A 17116-nucleotide genomic window follows, 5' to 3' on the forward strand; every position below is an offset into this window, starting at 1 on the left:
AACACCAGTGAGACAGGAGTTTTCTGGCAAATACTGGGGGTCTGTGTACAGCAGTCCCTCCTCAGTTTACTAAATCTACAATCCCAGGTGAGCTGAATTTTTGGGTTTGGCCAAACAGAAAATAACAGTTCAGAGATGAGTTACTTAACAGGCAGGACACACAGAGGGGCCAGGCTGGGCTGCTGAAGCAGCAGAAATCCTAGCACGGATTTCTCAGACAATCCCCCAAAGCATGACACAGAAGCCTGGTGCTCATGAAAACAGTCTCGTCCATGAATATGGACTAGCGCCCAAACCTGAGCAGTACAGAAAACAAGAAACCTAAGTCCTTACATCTGAAAAACTAGAGCGCTTACATTCTGATTTTACATTCATACCCCACTCTTTTTACATCCTTATTTTACAAGCTAAACAAGCCAAATGTATTCCTTTATCATGATGAATTCAATGTGGAAAGACTTCTAGTGTCTAAACCCATGGAAACAATCCAGAAAAGGAGATGAAACAGATTAGGAATTCTAGGCCCGGTTCTATTCACCTCCTCCAGCAGCTGGGCGTTAAGCCCTCTACATTTTATTTCTCTCAGGGTCCACCTCACCAGATTAATGGGACTTCTACAATTTCAAAAGCTACTGCGTTCACACACCTCTTCCTCCACCGAGAAACGAAGCCAATCCAAGGGCTGGGGTTACATTTTACGGCTCACCCACGGAACAGAACCCTGTCACCAGTTGTTCAACTACCCACTTTTCCTACCTGGTCACAGGGAGTCCTTGGATCGTTTTTTAAGGTAAAGATCACTCCTGACAGGTGTCTGAAGACTTTCCCGGGAGACCCCCCGCCAGCTTAAAGTCCGGGATGGAGCGTCCTCTGGCACCACCCGGCCTCCTGCCGCACCTGCGCCCACCTAAGCACGTGGGTCCCCGGCTTGCTTTTCTTTGTGTGACAGGCAGAAAGTTTCACCAGGCTGCACCCACTGGGCAGCCGCCTCACGAGTCCTGGGCTGGGCCGGGGACCGGGTTGGGGGAAGCACCATGTGCGCAAACCGTTGGGTTTCCGGACATTGCTGCCTCGGGCGCGGGTCACGGAGCAGCAGGGGCCTCACACGCGTGGAAACCCGAGGACCCGGCCAGCCGCCGCGAGCGCAAGCCAGGCCAGCGGGGGTGCTCTTCGTGAAGTGAGTTCGGGACTCCTCCGAGCCTCCTCCACCACCCTCCTCCCCCGGACTCGAGGCCGGGTCCGTCCGTGCCCCCGGGCGGCCCCGGGTCCCCACGCCTAGGCCCGGGGAACTCCCACTTCCCGGGCCAGCGGAGCCCTGGCGTCCCGGTCTGAAAATGACAGCCTCGCCCTCGCCGCGGGGAAGTCGGCCGCACCGCGCGACCCGGGCGGCGAGCGCGCGGGAGCCAGGCCGGACCTCGCCGCGTGCCCCGCGCGCTCCTCACCCCGCGGCGCCCGGCCCTGAGACGCGGGCCGCGCCGCGGGCCCCGTGGGGCCGCGCGGACAGCGGCGGGGATAGCGCCCGTGGGTGGGCGGAGCGCGGCGCGGGGCTCCGGCGCTCGCCCGGCCCGGGCCGTCCTCGTCCCCGTGTCCGTCCCCGAGCCAGAGCCCGGGGGCCCGGCCCGCCAGAGCCTGGGGCGCCGCCGGGGTCCGCGGCCGCCGCCCCCGAGCGTCTGAGGAGAAACTTGGACACGCGAGCGGGCGGCCGCCCCCGCCGGGCCCCGCCGCCCGGAACTCCGCCGCGGGACGGCCAGCGAGGCCCGGCCGGTGCCCCGGCCCCGCGCCCGCAGGCCGCGCGCTTCTCACCTTCCTGGCGGCGCCGCCCGCGCCCGCGGCCAGCGCGGAGCCGCCCCCCGAGTACATGTAGTAGGCGATGCCCAGCACCCACAGTAGGGCGAAGCACAGCAGCATCCGCGAGCGCCGCCGCATCCTCCCTCTCGGCGCGGCCGCGGGAGCGCAGCCTGGCCGGCGCGGCGGGCGGGCGGGCTGGCGCGGGACGGGACGGGACGGGGCGGGGGCGCGGGGGCGCGGCGACGCGGGAGGACGCGGCGGCGGGCGGGCGGCGCTCGCGCCCGGCAGGAAGCGACGGCCCCGGCGGCGGGGTCAGGGAGCAAAGGGCGACCAATCGGAGCCGGGAGGCGGGGCCCGCACGGGGCGGGGCCGCGTCTCCATGGCAGCGGCGCCCCCGTGAGTGGCAGGTGGCCGCCGCGAGGGCGCGCCTGGTCCCGGGCGCGCTCTGCGCGTCCCGCGGGCAGCTCGGGGAGCTGCCCGACGGCCCGGGCTCCCGCGGGGCGGCCCGGGGTACGGGGGGGAGGTGGGACCGGGCGTGAGCTGGGGAGCTCGGCCCGCACTCCGGCCCGGGCTTCCCGCGAGCCCGCCGGCGCCACGCCCCGGCCGCCCCGCGGGCTCCGCTGACCTCCAGGCCGAGGCGGGACCCGGGAAGGCGGCATCGGGGCCCGCGGCGCTCGCCTGGCCCGCGCGGCCCAGCGGGGCATTTCCCCCGGATGCCCTCTGGAAGAAGCGGCGGACCGGGCCTCCGAGGGACGGAGCCCGCGCTCTCCGCCCTCGCCTGGGCGTGCAGCGTCGAACTTCGGTCCGTCCGCGCTGCCGCGAAACCGGTCCCGACCCTCCGCCGCCTTCCGAAGCCAGGAGCCCGGCCCCAGCCGAGCCCCGGCCAGCGCCTGGACCTCCATCAGGGAGGAGGATTCGAACCCACACCAGCACGCGGGACGAGCCACCCCGGCCCGGGAGGATGCGGGGGAGGGGAGAGGAAAGGGCAGAAATTGCAGATCCCGCAGCTCTCCATGCCAGCATCCACTGCTCACAGCCTAAGCTCAGACACCGACAGAGAACGCCCCGAGCGCCTAGGAGCAGAAAACATCCATCCACCAGTGGAGGAAGAAGAAAAAGAAAAGGAAGGAAAAGGCTACTACCAGAATAAAAGCTATCACACTTCTGATGATGAAAACTGGACGCACATGTCACCTGATCTGTAAAAGATACCATAAAGCCGTGGAGCAGAACACTGGAATACCATACATGAAATTGAACGACTTGTGGATTCACACACACATATACATGGCTGGAAATAGGATGTCAAAAGCCCAGAACAGACTTACCAAATTAAGAAGTAGAATGAGCCAGACTCAGAGGCTCATCCTTGCAACCCAGCCACTTGGGAAGAGGATCACCATTCAAGGCTAGCCCAAGCAAAAAGTTACCAAAACTTTATAGCAAAGAATAGGGTGAACAGAGTTTCATGTCTGTAACCCCAGCCATGGGAAGCAGAGGCAAGAAACACAGACCTTATCTGAAAATAACTAAAGCAAAAGGTTAGGATATGATTTGAGAAGGAAATCACCTTCCTTATGAAACACAAGGCCCTGAGTTCAAAACCCCGGTATCAGCTGGGTTCCAGTGGCTCCTATCTCCAACCCTAGCTACTAGGTAGCAGTGTGGTAGTAGTGGTTGAAAATTAGGAAGTTCTTGGTTAGTGGGCAGCCTGAGAAAAGAGTTTTGGAGACCTCACCCCCATCTCAACCAATACCTGGGCCCAGTGATACGTGCCTTTCCTTCCAGCGATGGTGAGAACTTTGAGAGGCAGTCTGGGCTAAAAGTGAGACTCTTGTCTCAAAAGTAATCAGAACAGAAAGGACTGGGACGTGGCTCAGGAGATCAAGTTCCTGCTGATTAGTTCAAACCCCCGTTTCACCAAAAAGGAAAGAAAAAGAAAACTACCTACCTCAGAACAGAGAATAAATGCAAAGTACTCTAGGGAAAATACATCCTAATGAAAACAGACAAAGGACTCTGAAGAGTGGCAAGAAAACAATGAAGAAACTGAACATAGAGCCAGGCATGGTATTCAGCCATAGCCCAGCATTCAGGAGGCTGAAGCAGGAGCATTGGGGATATAAGGTCAGCCTAGGCTAAATAGGGAGATCCTGTAGGAAGAGAGGGAGGGAGGAATAGCATTTCCACACATAGACAAAATAGTAATACGTCTGATATATAAAGAATTGAAACAACAGAGGAGGAAGAATCCTATAAAATGGAGAAAGTCATAAACAGACAATTGAAAGACTAGAGGCATGGTAAGCCAAGCTATGTCCCAAGTTAAACTCGTACCAAAAAAAAGTGACTTTTCTTGAACTGTGACAGGCTCTGTTCCTAATTTCATTTTACAGATTGAGAAGCTGAAATCATCCCAGTAAGGCCACACAACTCAGGCCTCTGGATTCCATGTCTTGCACCCCCAGGAAGCTGTGGCACACATGACCTCTTTTCCCCATTTGTCCTGCCTCTGTTTACCTTCCTGACACACCACACACACTTCAGTCTTTCCCAGGTGGTTTCCATGGTTTGGACAGGCAAAGGGCCATGTAGCAAGCTCCCAAGTGCTACAGCCTGGGCTTTTCTGGCCCTGCTTCTGCATAGCACCATGACTGTCATTTATCACTGTAACATTTTCCTACCACAAGCCCTTAGGGTAGCTTTTTTCTATTCCTGGTTGTATAATACAGTGGAAACATCTACACGTCAGTGGCAACACATAAATATTACTCCAGTATCTCCTTAAAGTTCACTGACCTCTTACCACTGTCTGAGATGTCAGGAGTCCTGTATAATTTAGTGATACAATGGGACTTTATACAATAGAGTCTTTTCACAATCTATTCAATTTTCCTTTTTCTAAAACATTTCCATAGGAGAAAAGAAAGCAAGATGATTGCTTAAATAGGACCAAAATATGAAACACAGAGACCATATAATCAGAACGTTCCCTGCCCATGTTTTCAAGCACTTTTATACAAAATCTTGTGTAAAAGATGATATTGAAGAACCCTGTCCATGCTCTGTCAATCCCAGGGCTCACCTTGGCTGGCTATAATGGAGGGGACAGTTTGATACCTGACAGTAATTAGCTCTTGGTGGCAAGAGCTCAAACTTCTGTACCCCACGGACAGGGTGGACCTCCCTCTGCCACCCTGAATTGTGACTGAGAATGAGCATAAAGTATTCATGATGGGCTTCTCAGAACTGTGCCCAGCACTGTGTCCACACAGCACTCAAGTTGTCTTATTAAATCTCTGTGGTAGGATGGACTACATGCTGCCACTATTCTAGTCCTACAGAGCATATTGCATGGCCCTAGGTCACCTGCTAACAAGTGAGCAGTGGTCCACTGCTGACAGAATGAGTCTGCCCTGCTAGGATTCTTGGCCATGGCTCCAGGGAAGATGAGGCAGAGGCAGGCTACACACACTCACGGTGCTGGGGAGGCTGGGGTCACCTGACCTCTAGATCCAGGAGCTAGACGTGCTGAGAAAGTCCACTGGACTGCAATTCTACTCTGTGAACTTTCCACAGACAAGTTACACTTCGGCAAAAGGAAGGATGCATGGTCACTGCTCCTGTTATCCCAGTTCTCTGTGAAAGCCTCCACAGCAGTCACCCCAGCACATTCTAGAGCACAGCAGCAGTGAGCTCCTGCCCCTGCCTGGTCCTAGGGCCCAGTAGCCCAGCCCTTGGAACTACTTGCTGGGGAAGGGGGGCCTCCTGCAGCCTCCAAGGGCTGCTAGTGGCCCCCACGTGAGCTCAGCTGTCATTGGCCCCACTGGTGAAGGGATCAGGCCCCTGCGGTAATGGCCTGCCCCCTGGGCTGCTCCCACACTGGAGAGCGGCTCCTATCTCCTTCATTCCGCCTGGGGTCCTCCTGGAGCCTTCATGGGTCAGAACTACAGAGAGGGCTCCGCCGGGAGCAGACAGTCAGCACCACAGTCCCTTTGTTCTGTTCAGCTTTTTTCCTGCTGAAAAATCTGGGCTATAGTCCTGACAGGAGTAGGGTGAGGACACCATTACCACGCTAGCTACAGAGAACAGACCTGGCTGAGATATGGGCAGGAGAGGAGACACCTCCCCTTACCATCATGGACGTATACCCCGCATCCCTGCAGCAGAAGAACAGGGGTCAAGAGAAGGCTGAGGCAGGTTCACTTAACTCAAGCTTTGCTAGCCACAGGAACCCAGGAAAACATTGTCTACATGCTTAGATCTGACGATGATAGGACAACATGTAGAAATGACTGCACAAAAGGGCTGGCAGGCTGAAGAGGACCCAGCAGGGCTGTTGGTCTTCTTGGCCTCCTCCCTGGATGGGACAGGGCACTTTTCTGGACGTCTGTGACCTCCTATCAGACAAGGTCATCAGAGGCTTCCTTATCACTGGCAATATTTCCAGGTTTTACGTCAAGTTTTGGGGGTGAGGAGTTCTGATGTGCAGGGCCTGTCTTGTGTGCCCAAGTACTCAGGCCTGAGGTGTCTTGATGTCTGCATCTCACTTTCAAATGGCTTAGAAAAAAATATGCATCCATATTTATAGAGTCATGAATACAACATGGACACAGGGTTAGGAGGAGATAAAAACAGATATGGGAAACTGCTACTGGTGAGCCCTGATGTAGAGCTTGATGGAGTATTACATTCCTTCCTTTAGACTTTTGTGTCTATTTTACCATTTCAAAGTGAAAAATTGGGAGAAAAAAAGAAAAATAAGGACAAGTGAGAGAAATCTGGAGAATAATTGCAATGAAAATAATTAGAATTTTACTATATGAAAAAAATCCCAGACATTGCAACCAAACAGAAACATCTGGCATACCCGGTTGTCTGTCAATCAATCATTCAACAGGTGTTTATTACAGGCCTGTACTGGGCCACAACCGTCTACAAATAACAAAAAGGAAACAGAAATATACACTAGGGAACTCCTGTTTTCGAAACAGTAATGGTCAAATCCAGCTCCATGAGAATGTTTTTGCCCTGGAGAGCATTCTTCACGAGGTTCCAAAAAAGCACCAAAGTTATACTTTTGTTAGCAAACAGGCTTCTTTCCCAGGAAGAGTATCTTTCCCAGAAAGCCAGGAAGAAAATGATCCAAGATGTTAGAGGATGCCAGAAAGGGGAGGTTTTTAACAAAGAGAAGTCCTTAAATCAGATCCCAAACAGGGACTGCAGAAAATGGTGTCTCCAGAAGTTTACTACACAGGAGAGAAGGGAGCGCAGAGTGGGTGGGTTGGAGTCAAGGGCCAAGGGAAAACCATCATGCTTCCACAGGGATGAAAGACAGGGTCCAGCCTAGATGGAAGAGGCTGGAGTGGGCTTGGTGACACAAGGGCCCTGCCACAGCCTGTCCTCTGCCAGTTACCAGGAAAGAGCTGCAGCCTCCAGAGGCACACGAGCCCAGCCACACAGTCAGTCAGTTTAATCAGCCTACTGGAATTTCAGGGGCATGCATGTTTGCTTCAAAATGCACAGATGGGGGACATTCATGCACAGAAGGGGGACATTCATACACATTCACAAACAACTGGAGATAAAGTTCTCCAAGGATAAACCCCATTGGGAAAACAGCCATAGGCTCCAGGAATACTTACTGTGTCCGAATCCATTCTGGCGTACTACAACCCAAGACCGCAGCTAATTCATCTGCAAAGAGAGGAGGACGGCCCCCCAGATCTACCCACTCTCCAGGAGCTCCAGGAATCCAAGCTGGGGATGTGCACCTTTCCAGAGGCTTCCCAGCAAAGCTGCTGGAGACGGAGAATGGGGAAGCTGAGGCAAACAAACCTCAAGACTGCATATTGCCCCTAGGATGGCCATGTTGGCCAAAATAGGCAGATGCAAACAAAAGCTATGCATTAGGATAGTTGACATGCAGCTTTGAGCAGGCAGCTCTGTGAGGAATGATTTATGAAGATGTTATGCTTTAATGTTTTTTTTTTGAGCACGGTTGACTTTGAATAAATGAGCCTCATTCCTGAGGAGTTTTGCTGTTGTTGTTGTTGTTTTTTGTCAGTCATGGGGCTTGAACTCTGGGCTTGGGCGCTGTTCCTGCGCTCTTCAGCTCAAGGTAAGGGCTCTACCGCTTGAGCCACAGCACCACTTTCAGTTTTCTAGTGGTTTATTGGAGATAAGAGTCTCACAGACTTTGCTGCCCAGACTGTCTTTGAACCATGATCCTCAGATCTCAGCCTCCTGAGTAGCTAGGATTACAGGAGTGAGCCACTAGTGCCCGGCCCTGAGGAGGTTTTAATCAAGGTATCACTTTATTAACCAGCCTCTCCCTAGAAAGGACTTGACCTCTGGGGCACCCATGGAAATCGAATATAAGGCAATACATACAGTGGCAGACTCTGGAGAGGGACTGTTAAGAGGTCAACAGAAGATTTAAAATTCAGCGTAGGTGATGGAGAGCAAGCCAGGCTGCTCTCCAAATCCCTGTTGGATTTTCAGTGGAAAGAGGCATCTTGTCCTTAATCCCTGCTACTGTTGATCTGGCTTTTAAGTCAAAAGCCACTGGGGTTTCCAGGAGAAAAGAGGTGGTGACTGGAGCACCCCAGGAGTGGAGTGTCCCTCACCACCTCTCGCAGCCACGTGGGTGTTGGGTTTCCTCTGCTTGTTGCTTTGTAGTCTGGATGGCGTTGCCAGTCAGATCTCCATGTTCAGAGGTGACCTGCCCATTTCATCAAGAATTAGAAAAGTAAATATGAGATCTCATTTAACTAATGAGGTGAATTCTATTGTCCTTCCTAGTATCTGATGGCAGTTGTACATCACTTCCAACAGGGGTGGTTCTAAGGAACACCTTCGCTGACTGTGTGAGCCATGGACCAGTGCTTGTGCACACCAGACTGCACCTGCATCCCAGGGTGGCAGAATCCCATGGCAGGGGGGGGTGTCACTCTCTGTGTGGATCATCACCCTGGTCCCTGTGGGGTAGGCCATGGCCGGTGAGAAGTGTTCTGGACGTGTGTTGTGGTGACACTGTGTATATATCCTACCCAGGTCTGTGCTGGTCGTCATGTCCCGCTGGCCGGGCAGTGCAGCCCCGGCTGCACTTGGTATCTGGTCTGGGTAGAATGGCACACTGGGTGGTTTCACATCTCCCACTTTACACTGGCTCTGCAGAGCAAAGCGGGCGGAGGGCCATTCTGGAGATAACTGAGCATCCTCTGTGCTGCTCAGGGTTCTCTCCTGCACCCTGGCTCAGGGGCTTTGTGGATAGCTCTGGAGTTTCAGGGTGAGCCAAGTGATGGTTTGGAGGCCGTGATGTCATCAGAAAGATTTCCACCCCTCCAGTGAGTGCAAGACCTGGATGGCTTCTCTATAGGCACAAGGAGACTGCACGAGGGCCGGCAGACCTCTCTCCCTGGGGTAGGGTAGAGTGCTGCCCTATAATTCCAAGCAAGACTCCAGAGATTCTCCTAATCCGACAAGATCTTGGGTCCTACTAGTTTTAAAGTGTAGGTTTTATTGCTATTGGGGGATGTGGAAACCATAAAATAGATGAAGAGAGGAGTCAGGATCCAGGCATGGCAGAACACACCTGTAATCAGGAACTCACAAGATGGAAGCAGGAGGATCATGAGTTTGAAGCCAGCCTGGGGTGTATATCCAGACTGTCCTGAGGAGACAGTCATTCAGACCGAAACCAGTGGCCGAGTGCCATCATGATCACAGTGCTGTCCCAGACTGTGGCATCTACACAATGGCAGAAAACCCGTGTAGCCCCTTCACCCAAGGAGTGAGGACGGAGTGCAGAGAGAGAGGCTGCAGCAGAGCTTCCCACTGACACGGCACTGGGGGAGGACAGGAAGACACAAGACCCTCTATTGTCAGATAAGCTGTGGAACACACAGACTCCCAACCCCCTGGCAGATGCACTGTAGACAGGGGGCACTCAACGCGTTGAGTCCTGCACCGAACACACAAGTCCTAGTCCTTGGGGCCAAAGAGCCCAGATCCCCAGACACAACCTGGAAAGCAAACATTGGCACTGGGTTTGATGACTGCTGGACAGGATGCTTCTGCTGACCTCTGGCTCTCCGGACTCTTGCTGGCCCAACAACTGGCAACGTAGCGTGCTTGTGGTTGCATTCTAGGCACACTGCTGGGAATGGGGCTGCCTGATTTCTTTTTTTTTTTTTTTTTTAAAAAGGAAAGAAAAACAAAAAGCAAATGAAGAGGCCAGGCCCTGCCTATCAGCAAAACTACTATGAACTGTTTGTAGCAAGAGAAAAGAAAGGATCAAGGGGAGAAGAGCAGGTCTGTGCAGGGGTTGGTGGTACACTGCACTGAGAAGGCTGGCCAGGTACCAGGACTGGTGCCTGAACTCTGCCCCCCACTCCCCCCGCCCCACACGTTAAGAGGCTTCACACGGGACTTCACATATGTGGAAGGAGGGTAGGAGAAGCCAGGCATCCCTCACCGAACTCATCATTAAAAGTTGGGCAGAACTTGGGCAATAAACTGAGGCTATAAATGTGTAAATGTGAGGACTGGTACCAACGAGGCTCAGAGGAAAGGGCTTGTGTGTGGTTCACCCAGGACTGGCCTTGCCCTGGTGGTGCCAGATCCTTGGGGGGGAAGGGGGATTCCACTCTCCAGCCCAGGAGCACTATCTGACTGATTACCTCACAGTGTGAACTCTCCCTTCTTTCTTTTCTTCCTTGCTTCCTGCCTGCCTGCCTGCCTTCCTTTCTTCCTTCTCTCCTCCCTTTCTCCTCCTTTCCCTCCCTTCTTTCCCTCCTTTTTCTTTCCTCCCTCCTTCCCTTCCTTTCTTCTCCCACTGTCTTTTCCATTATTTCCTTTATATTTGTGTATTTTTACAGTGCCTGGGATGGAACCAGGGTTTTGCACCTGCTAGGCAAGTGCTCTACCACTGTGCTATACCCCCACCTCTTTTGCTCTATTCTTTTGCCCACCTGTCTGGCAGAACTGGACCTTGAACCCAGAGTTTAGCACTTGTTAGGCAGGTGCTCTACAACTTGAGCAATACCGTAGCTCCCTTACTTTTTTTCCCAGTCTGGCCTGAGAGTACAATCCTCCTATCTTCACCCCCACATAGCTGGGATTATAATTATGCACCACCATGACTGGCTTCCTTTCTGGCTGCTTAATGAAGCAATAGAGTCATGTCCAAGGATGGCTTCACAGGCAAGCCTGCAAGTGGGCTGGAGACCTCACATGGTTGGCATTTCTACTCAGTTCCACCCAGATGTTGGTTGCTCAGGGCCCAATACAAGACAGCAGTGCTCCATGACCATAAGCCTGGGTTGCTTCCATGCCCACGAGCCTGGGGTTCTGAGGGGTGGAGACACACCAGAGCATTATTTCAGATGTACTGCTGCTGTTTCTGTCGTCCTTCTCTTCCACTGGCCTCCTCACGGAGCTGTGATTTGAGTCCCATGGTCCCAGCAGCCTAGCCTCTTCCCACTGGGGCCCCTTCGCACTCCCGCCTCCGCCAGCTGCCCACAAACCACAACCTCACAACCCCAAAACTTCTAGTCTCCCGGCATTTTAAACTGAGGGCTGTGTCTCCCATATCACAGGGAAAGCAAATGTCACCGAATGGTTTCTGGAAACTTTTTGCGAGTTCCACAGCCCTGATCTCAGAGAGCATCTGCTCTCTGCTCATCTTCTCTTGCCTGCATCCGAGAGCATCTTTTCCACCGTGAAGAAAAGGGTCCCAGATTCTGTCTTAGCTCCAAGCAGAGACAAGGTGGTTAGGTCTGTGGGACATCATGTTGAGAGCACAAAAAGGAGCTGAACTGTTCAGAAAGAGTCCCAGATGGCCATGCAGGAAGCTTTTGTCTTTTGATGAACACGGACCCACCCATGTGCACAAGACCACAGGACTGGAGAACAGCTCTGCAAAGCTAAGGCTGACATGTGTGAGCCAAAGGGAGCGTCTGTGTCCCAGCAAGTGAGGGCAGCCCCCAACCCCTAGGACATGGGTGCCGTCTTCCAAGGGAAGTGCCACTCAGCACAAACAGAAGATTTCAACAACACTATCCAGAACTTCCTCTCCTCTCCTTTTTTTTTTTTTTTTTTGGTCAGCTATAGGGATTGAACCCAGGGCCTGGGCACTGTCCCTGAGCTTTTGTGCTCAAGGCTAGCACTCTACCACTTGAGCCATGGCTCTGTTTCCAGCTTTCTGGTAGTTAATTGGAGATAAGAGTCTCACAGGGACTTTCCTGCCTGGGCTGACTTTAAACTGTGATCCACAGATCTCAGCCAGGATTACAGATGTGAGCACTAACGCCCAGTCAGAACCTCATCTTTTACACTACAGCCCATCTAAGAACAGCTCTATTTATTGGCAGTGAGGTATATTTTGTCTTATGGTTCTGTTCCAGGGTTGAAGGACCACATCTGACTGTTAGCTTCCTGTTGACAGAGCTCTGAGGTGGCCCAGGGCACCACATAGTGAGAGACAGGGAACCTGTGAGGAAACCCCTACCTGGCTTTCATAGAAGACCCCTGAATCCAGGAACTCATCAATTGTATGACAGGTGCACCATATCTGAAATATCCCACCTCTTCACATCCCACAATGAGCAGTGCATTTCAATATGTGTTTTGGAGAAGACAGACTATAGCTAGCTACACGGTGGGTACTATTGTTCAGAACATATGAATCAGCTACCAAAATAGTACACATCCCGGTGGATTTAAATCATAAAATCAAACTACCTAGCCCTCTTCTAAATAACCTACTAGTCAAGGAGAAATTATAGCAAAAATGAAAACACTCACACCTCAATTTATATGATAAAAAAGAAGAACCTCTGAGAGGACACGCAAAGGAAAACAGCACACAAAGATTCTCGGGTTGCATTCAAGGTCATGCATTCTCCTTGGAGACGTGTACAGCCTCATGTGCTCACCAGCCAAAGACAGGCAGACAGCCTCACAGGAGCTGGTCTCCACCAAACACACTAAGAAGGAAGAGCAAAGTAAAGCCCAGCAAATTGGAATAAAGGAAATAGTATAAAATAAAAACCTGAAGATAATAAAGAACAACCAATGATTTCAAAAGCTGATCTTGTCAGAAGATCCATAAGATATATAACCACCCCCCAATCAGAGGGACAGTCATAAAATAAGATAAGCGAAGAAAAGATAAAAAAGAGAGAAGGCACAAGTGACTGATCTGAGGCTTGACAGAATGGGCCACTACTTCAGAGTCTGCAAATACTCCCAGTATGTAAAAGAAGTATACACAACTCATGTCAATAAACCCCAATTAAACAAAATGGAACACAATCTTTAAGGGGAAAGATGGGCAAAAGACCACGCTGAGAAATAAGGCCTGAAAGTTTCCCAAATCTGACCAAAAACATTAGTCTGTACATCTGAGAGGCCTGACCTCAAGTAGCGTAAGCAAGAGATGCATCCCTGCATAGACCACAACCCAATGGTAAAATCAACAGAGAGGCAGATGCCCGGGTGAGTCCAGCCTCCAGGCCAGAGGCCCAGTGGGCTCACAGCTGGCCTGTCGTGGGAGACGGGTGACATGGAGACCCAGGCAAATTCAACCTGCAGGGGGAAAGGCTGTTGAATCAGATTTCCCACAGAAACCAAAAAGAAGCCCAGACATCTCCAGATAAAACAAAGCTGAATGAGCGCAACTGTGTTTGGCATACCTGTCTTACAAAGGATGCTAAGGCATAAAGAGTGCTTCCTGCTGACAGGCAGAAGCAGTAGAGTATCTGGAATCTTTACAGTGGAACACACACACACACACACACACACACACACACACACACGGCATACAGTGTATTTTTTGCCTTTTTTTGTTTTATCTGATTTAAAAGACAATGCTGTAAACCAGTAATGAGATCAAACAGACAAGAAGGCTCAGAAACAAACTACATATACCCAGCTCATGGGCTGTTAGTCAAGCTGCTAAGGTGGAAAATGGATTGTCTACCTAAAAGGCTTGAACACTGGACTTTAAAGCCTAAGTATTAGTGGCAAATAAAATTTAACTTGGATTATAGGTCTGGGCATGGTGGCTCACACCTGCAATCCCATCTACTTAGAAAGCAGTAATTGAGAGAATTGAAGTTCAAAGCCAGAGTAGGCAAAAACAAAACCGTACCCCCCAAAATAGCTAAAGCTGAAGGACTGAGGCTTGACTCAAGAGGTAGAACACCTGCTTAGCAACAAAAGACCACAAATTCAAACCCCAGTACTGCCAAAAGCAGGGGAAAAACGGGCCACAGATTTAAGCTTAAGATCTAAGATTATAGAACAAACTTGTCCAAGGAAAATTAGGAATAAATTGATATGCACGTTGAGCAAAACATGTGATAGGGCACAAAAAGCACAAACCATTAAAAAAAAAAAGATGATTGTTGGCAAGAGATGGAAGTCAGTCTGGGTACCATAGAGAGACCATGCTAAGAAACCCGGATCTGGAAAACGACAATGAAGGCTGCTGGTGGTTGCAGAGATGAGGGAACGGAGCAGCTGAGGCCTGGGAAATGGCGTCTGGCTGGGAGACCTGTTTCTGATAAGATGGCTGAATCCACACTGGCAAGAATGGTTTTGTGGGTTTGATTTTGGTGTTAAAATGTACAATACATAGAAGTTCCCACTTTAGCCCTTTCTGCATGCATCCTGAGCACCTCCCTCCCTCCTGCCCTCCCTCCTGCTCTCGGCTGTCCCTCCTCCCACACACTCTTGTGCATTTTAGACCCAGGAAAGGACCTCATAAAACAGCGTGCCTGCTACCTGCATGATTCAAAGCAGTGTGTCACCATGAATTTAAGAAAATAAAGTCACAGCCCGCAGCAAAGTGGATTTAGTGGTCACGGTGGTGTTCATGAACACCTCTCCTCAGCTTCACAGGCACGGACTTTAATAATTTAATGCTTTTGTGCGTGACACCAGGGTTTTCCGCACCAGAGAGAAAGTGGTTATAAGATGCAGCTTCTCTCTCTCTCTCTCTCTCTCTCTCTCTCTCTCTCTCTCTCTCTCTCTCTCTCTCTCTCTTTCTTTTCCATTTTCCTGGTAACAGAAATAATGACTTTTCTGTCTCCTGAGACAAAGGCCTGGCTGGAGAAATGTCTACCACAGCACAATGCTCAGGGAGGCCTTTGGAGAAGCCCTCTCCTGGAGAATGCAGGTGAAAACCCTAGTTCTCAAAAAAAAAAAAAATTAGCAAAGAAAAAGAATCTCATTATCCCCAGGTGATTCAGCTTATCCTAAGCTGGGAAATCTCTACTCTGAAAACAAAAACAATAAATCAATGACGATCTAGAAACAATCTGCCATTTCGTCAGATAGGCTTTAGAACCATGGGGGCCCACTGGAGGGGTTGTGGTTGCCACTCGGTTTCCCAACTAAAGCTATGTATCCAAAATTTTAAGATAAAGCTAAAAAATGTAAATACTTTCTTGTATAAAAAGTAATACATGAAGATGTGACATTGTCCAAAAACAAATGCACTCTTTACCTGACTTGTGTTAACTGTAACCTGTCTGTATATCACCTTTATAATAACAATATAATTTTTTTAAGCACCAATTAGATTTTGTGATGATTGGGCTGTGAGTGTCCCTGACGCAGCTGTGTGGCACGGGCCAGCCACCTGTGCTGCTGCTGGAAGGTGACAGGGGCTTGGGAGTGGGAAATCCTGAGGTGTCAGAAGGGACCTAATTCACATAGGCATAACACATCAAACCAAAGAAAGACCTCCCACGTGGGTACCGGGATCTGCGGGCCACCCGCTGCTGACCCCTGGGATCCAAGACAGCTGGAAGCTGTTCTCTGGAGTGGGTCTCCACAGCTAGCATAATGAATCCCACTTCTAGTTCCTTTTCTTCTTCTCTCATCCAACAGCCGTGCACATCCATGCATCAGCCGATCGATTCATTCTGCCTTCCACCTGACTGATGTAAAATTTAATTTAATTTAAAACTCAATCAAGGGCCCACAATCGATACACTATGGAGAGCCAGGATTTTCACCTTCTGCACAACGTACACACAAGGGTAAAATTTATTAGCTACAATAATTACTGGTTTTAAAGTGCCTAATAATTACTCCTCGTAAGGAGAGTAAACCTTGGAGAGGAAGGGTAGAATTAACTCAGGGCAGACAAAGTGCTGTTCGTGACCTGGTTTTCAGGGACAATGAGCATCCTCTTGCTGACCAGACCTTGTTCATGCAGGGCAGGAAGTGTAAGGAACCTTGGCAAAAACGCTGGGCTTGACTAGGTCAAAGTTGTCCAGCAAAACAGAGCCAGTAGGACAGATAGAAAAGTGGACAACGGCTGGGCACTGGTGGCTCACTGCTGTAATCCTAGCTACTCAGGAGGCTGAGATCTGAGGATCGTAGTTCAAAGCCAGCCCAGGCAGGAAAGTCCATGAGACTCTTATCTCCAGTTAACCATCAGAAAACCAGAAGTGGTGCTGTGGATCAAGTGGTAGAGTGCTCGCCTTGAGTTGAAGAGCTCAGGGATAGCACCTAGGCTCTGAGTTAAAAAAAAGGAAAGGTGGACAATGGAATTCATCTGGGCACTGGCCCATATGATTACGGAAGCCAAGAAAGTCCTGCTCTGATGCCTGTAAACTGGAAAGACATGATTGGCCATTGTGAACATGGAGGCCCGAGGGCCAAGTGGCTGAAGATGTACCTGGAGAGCAAGGCCTGCGTGCAGGAAAGGTGGGAAGTCCCAGGTCCTGTAGAGAGAACAAATTCTCCCTTCTTACCCTGTGTTGTTCCATCCAAGCCGTTCAGGAGCTGCCTTTCTGGAAAGAGCCCAGAGACACTCCTTGAACTCACGACCTCTAGTCGTGAGACTTGAGTCTCACCAGCCCTCAGGGCTGCTCTGCAATCAAGGAGGTGACACAGAACCAGCCATTGCAAAGACCACCTGCTCTTAACTATCTTTGTGGGGCAGCCGGGGGCCTGTGCGGAGTAGGGAGTTTTACCTCTGAAAGTCTGCTCCATATATGGCCGTTGTGTGTTTAGTTCTTATCAAATGTAGAATTAGATGCCCCAGGGCAAGAGCATTCAGTGTGAGCTTGAAACACCAGAGGAGAATTTGGAAAGAGAAAAGGAGAGGGAGAGGAGAGGGGAAGGAGAGCAGGAGGAGAGTGAGCAAGCTGAGCATCCTGCTGTGGGCAGACAGAGGTGTGCTCTGAATGAAAGTGTGGTATGATTCGGGAGGTGCAGACGCTCTGCCCTTGAAGACAGACTGGGGAAAATGATTGCTCTGTTCTGTTTGCCGTAGCTGCTGGCCTCCTGACAAGGTCCTGCTCAG

The 17116-nt window shown here is 51.1% G+C and overlaps 1 protein-coding gene across 1 annotated transcript in view; it reads right to left on the reverse strand.

Moving 5' to 3' along the window:
- The window catches only part of Galnt2 (polypeptide N-acetylgalactosaminyltransferase 2), a 136801-nt gene extending 134729 nt beyond the window's left edge, over positions 1 to 2072 (reverse strand). The window contains exon 1 of the mRNA XM_069998169.1: positions 1804 to 2072. Within this exon, the coding sequence (XP_069854270.1) occupies positions 1804 to 1926 (123 nt within the window). The 5' untranslated portion in view covers positions 1927 to 2072. The remainder of the gene's footprint in view (positions 1 to 1803) is intronic.
- Positions 2073 to 17116: the final 15044 nt, after the last annotated feature.

This window comes from Dipodomys merriami, unplaced genomic scaffold (assembly GCF_024711535.1).
Source record: "Dipodomys merriami isolate MVZ:Mamm:240054 unplaced genomic scaffold, mDipMer1.0.p SCAF_51, whole genome shotgun sequence".
In the NCBI taxonomy this organism is placed as follows: Eukaryota; Metazoa; Chordata; class Mammalia; order Rodentia; family Heteromyidae; genus Dipodomys; species Dipodomys merriami.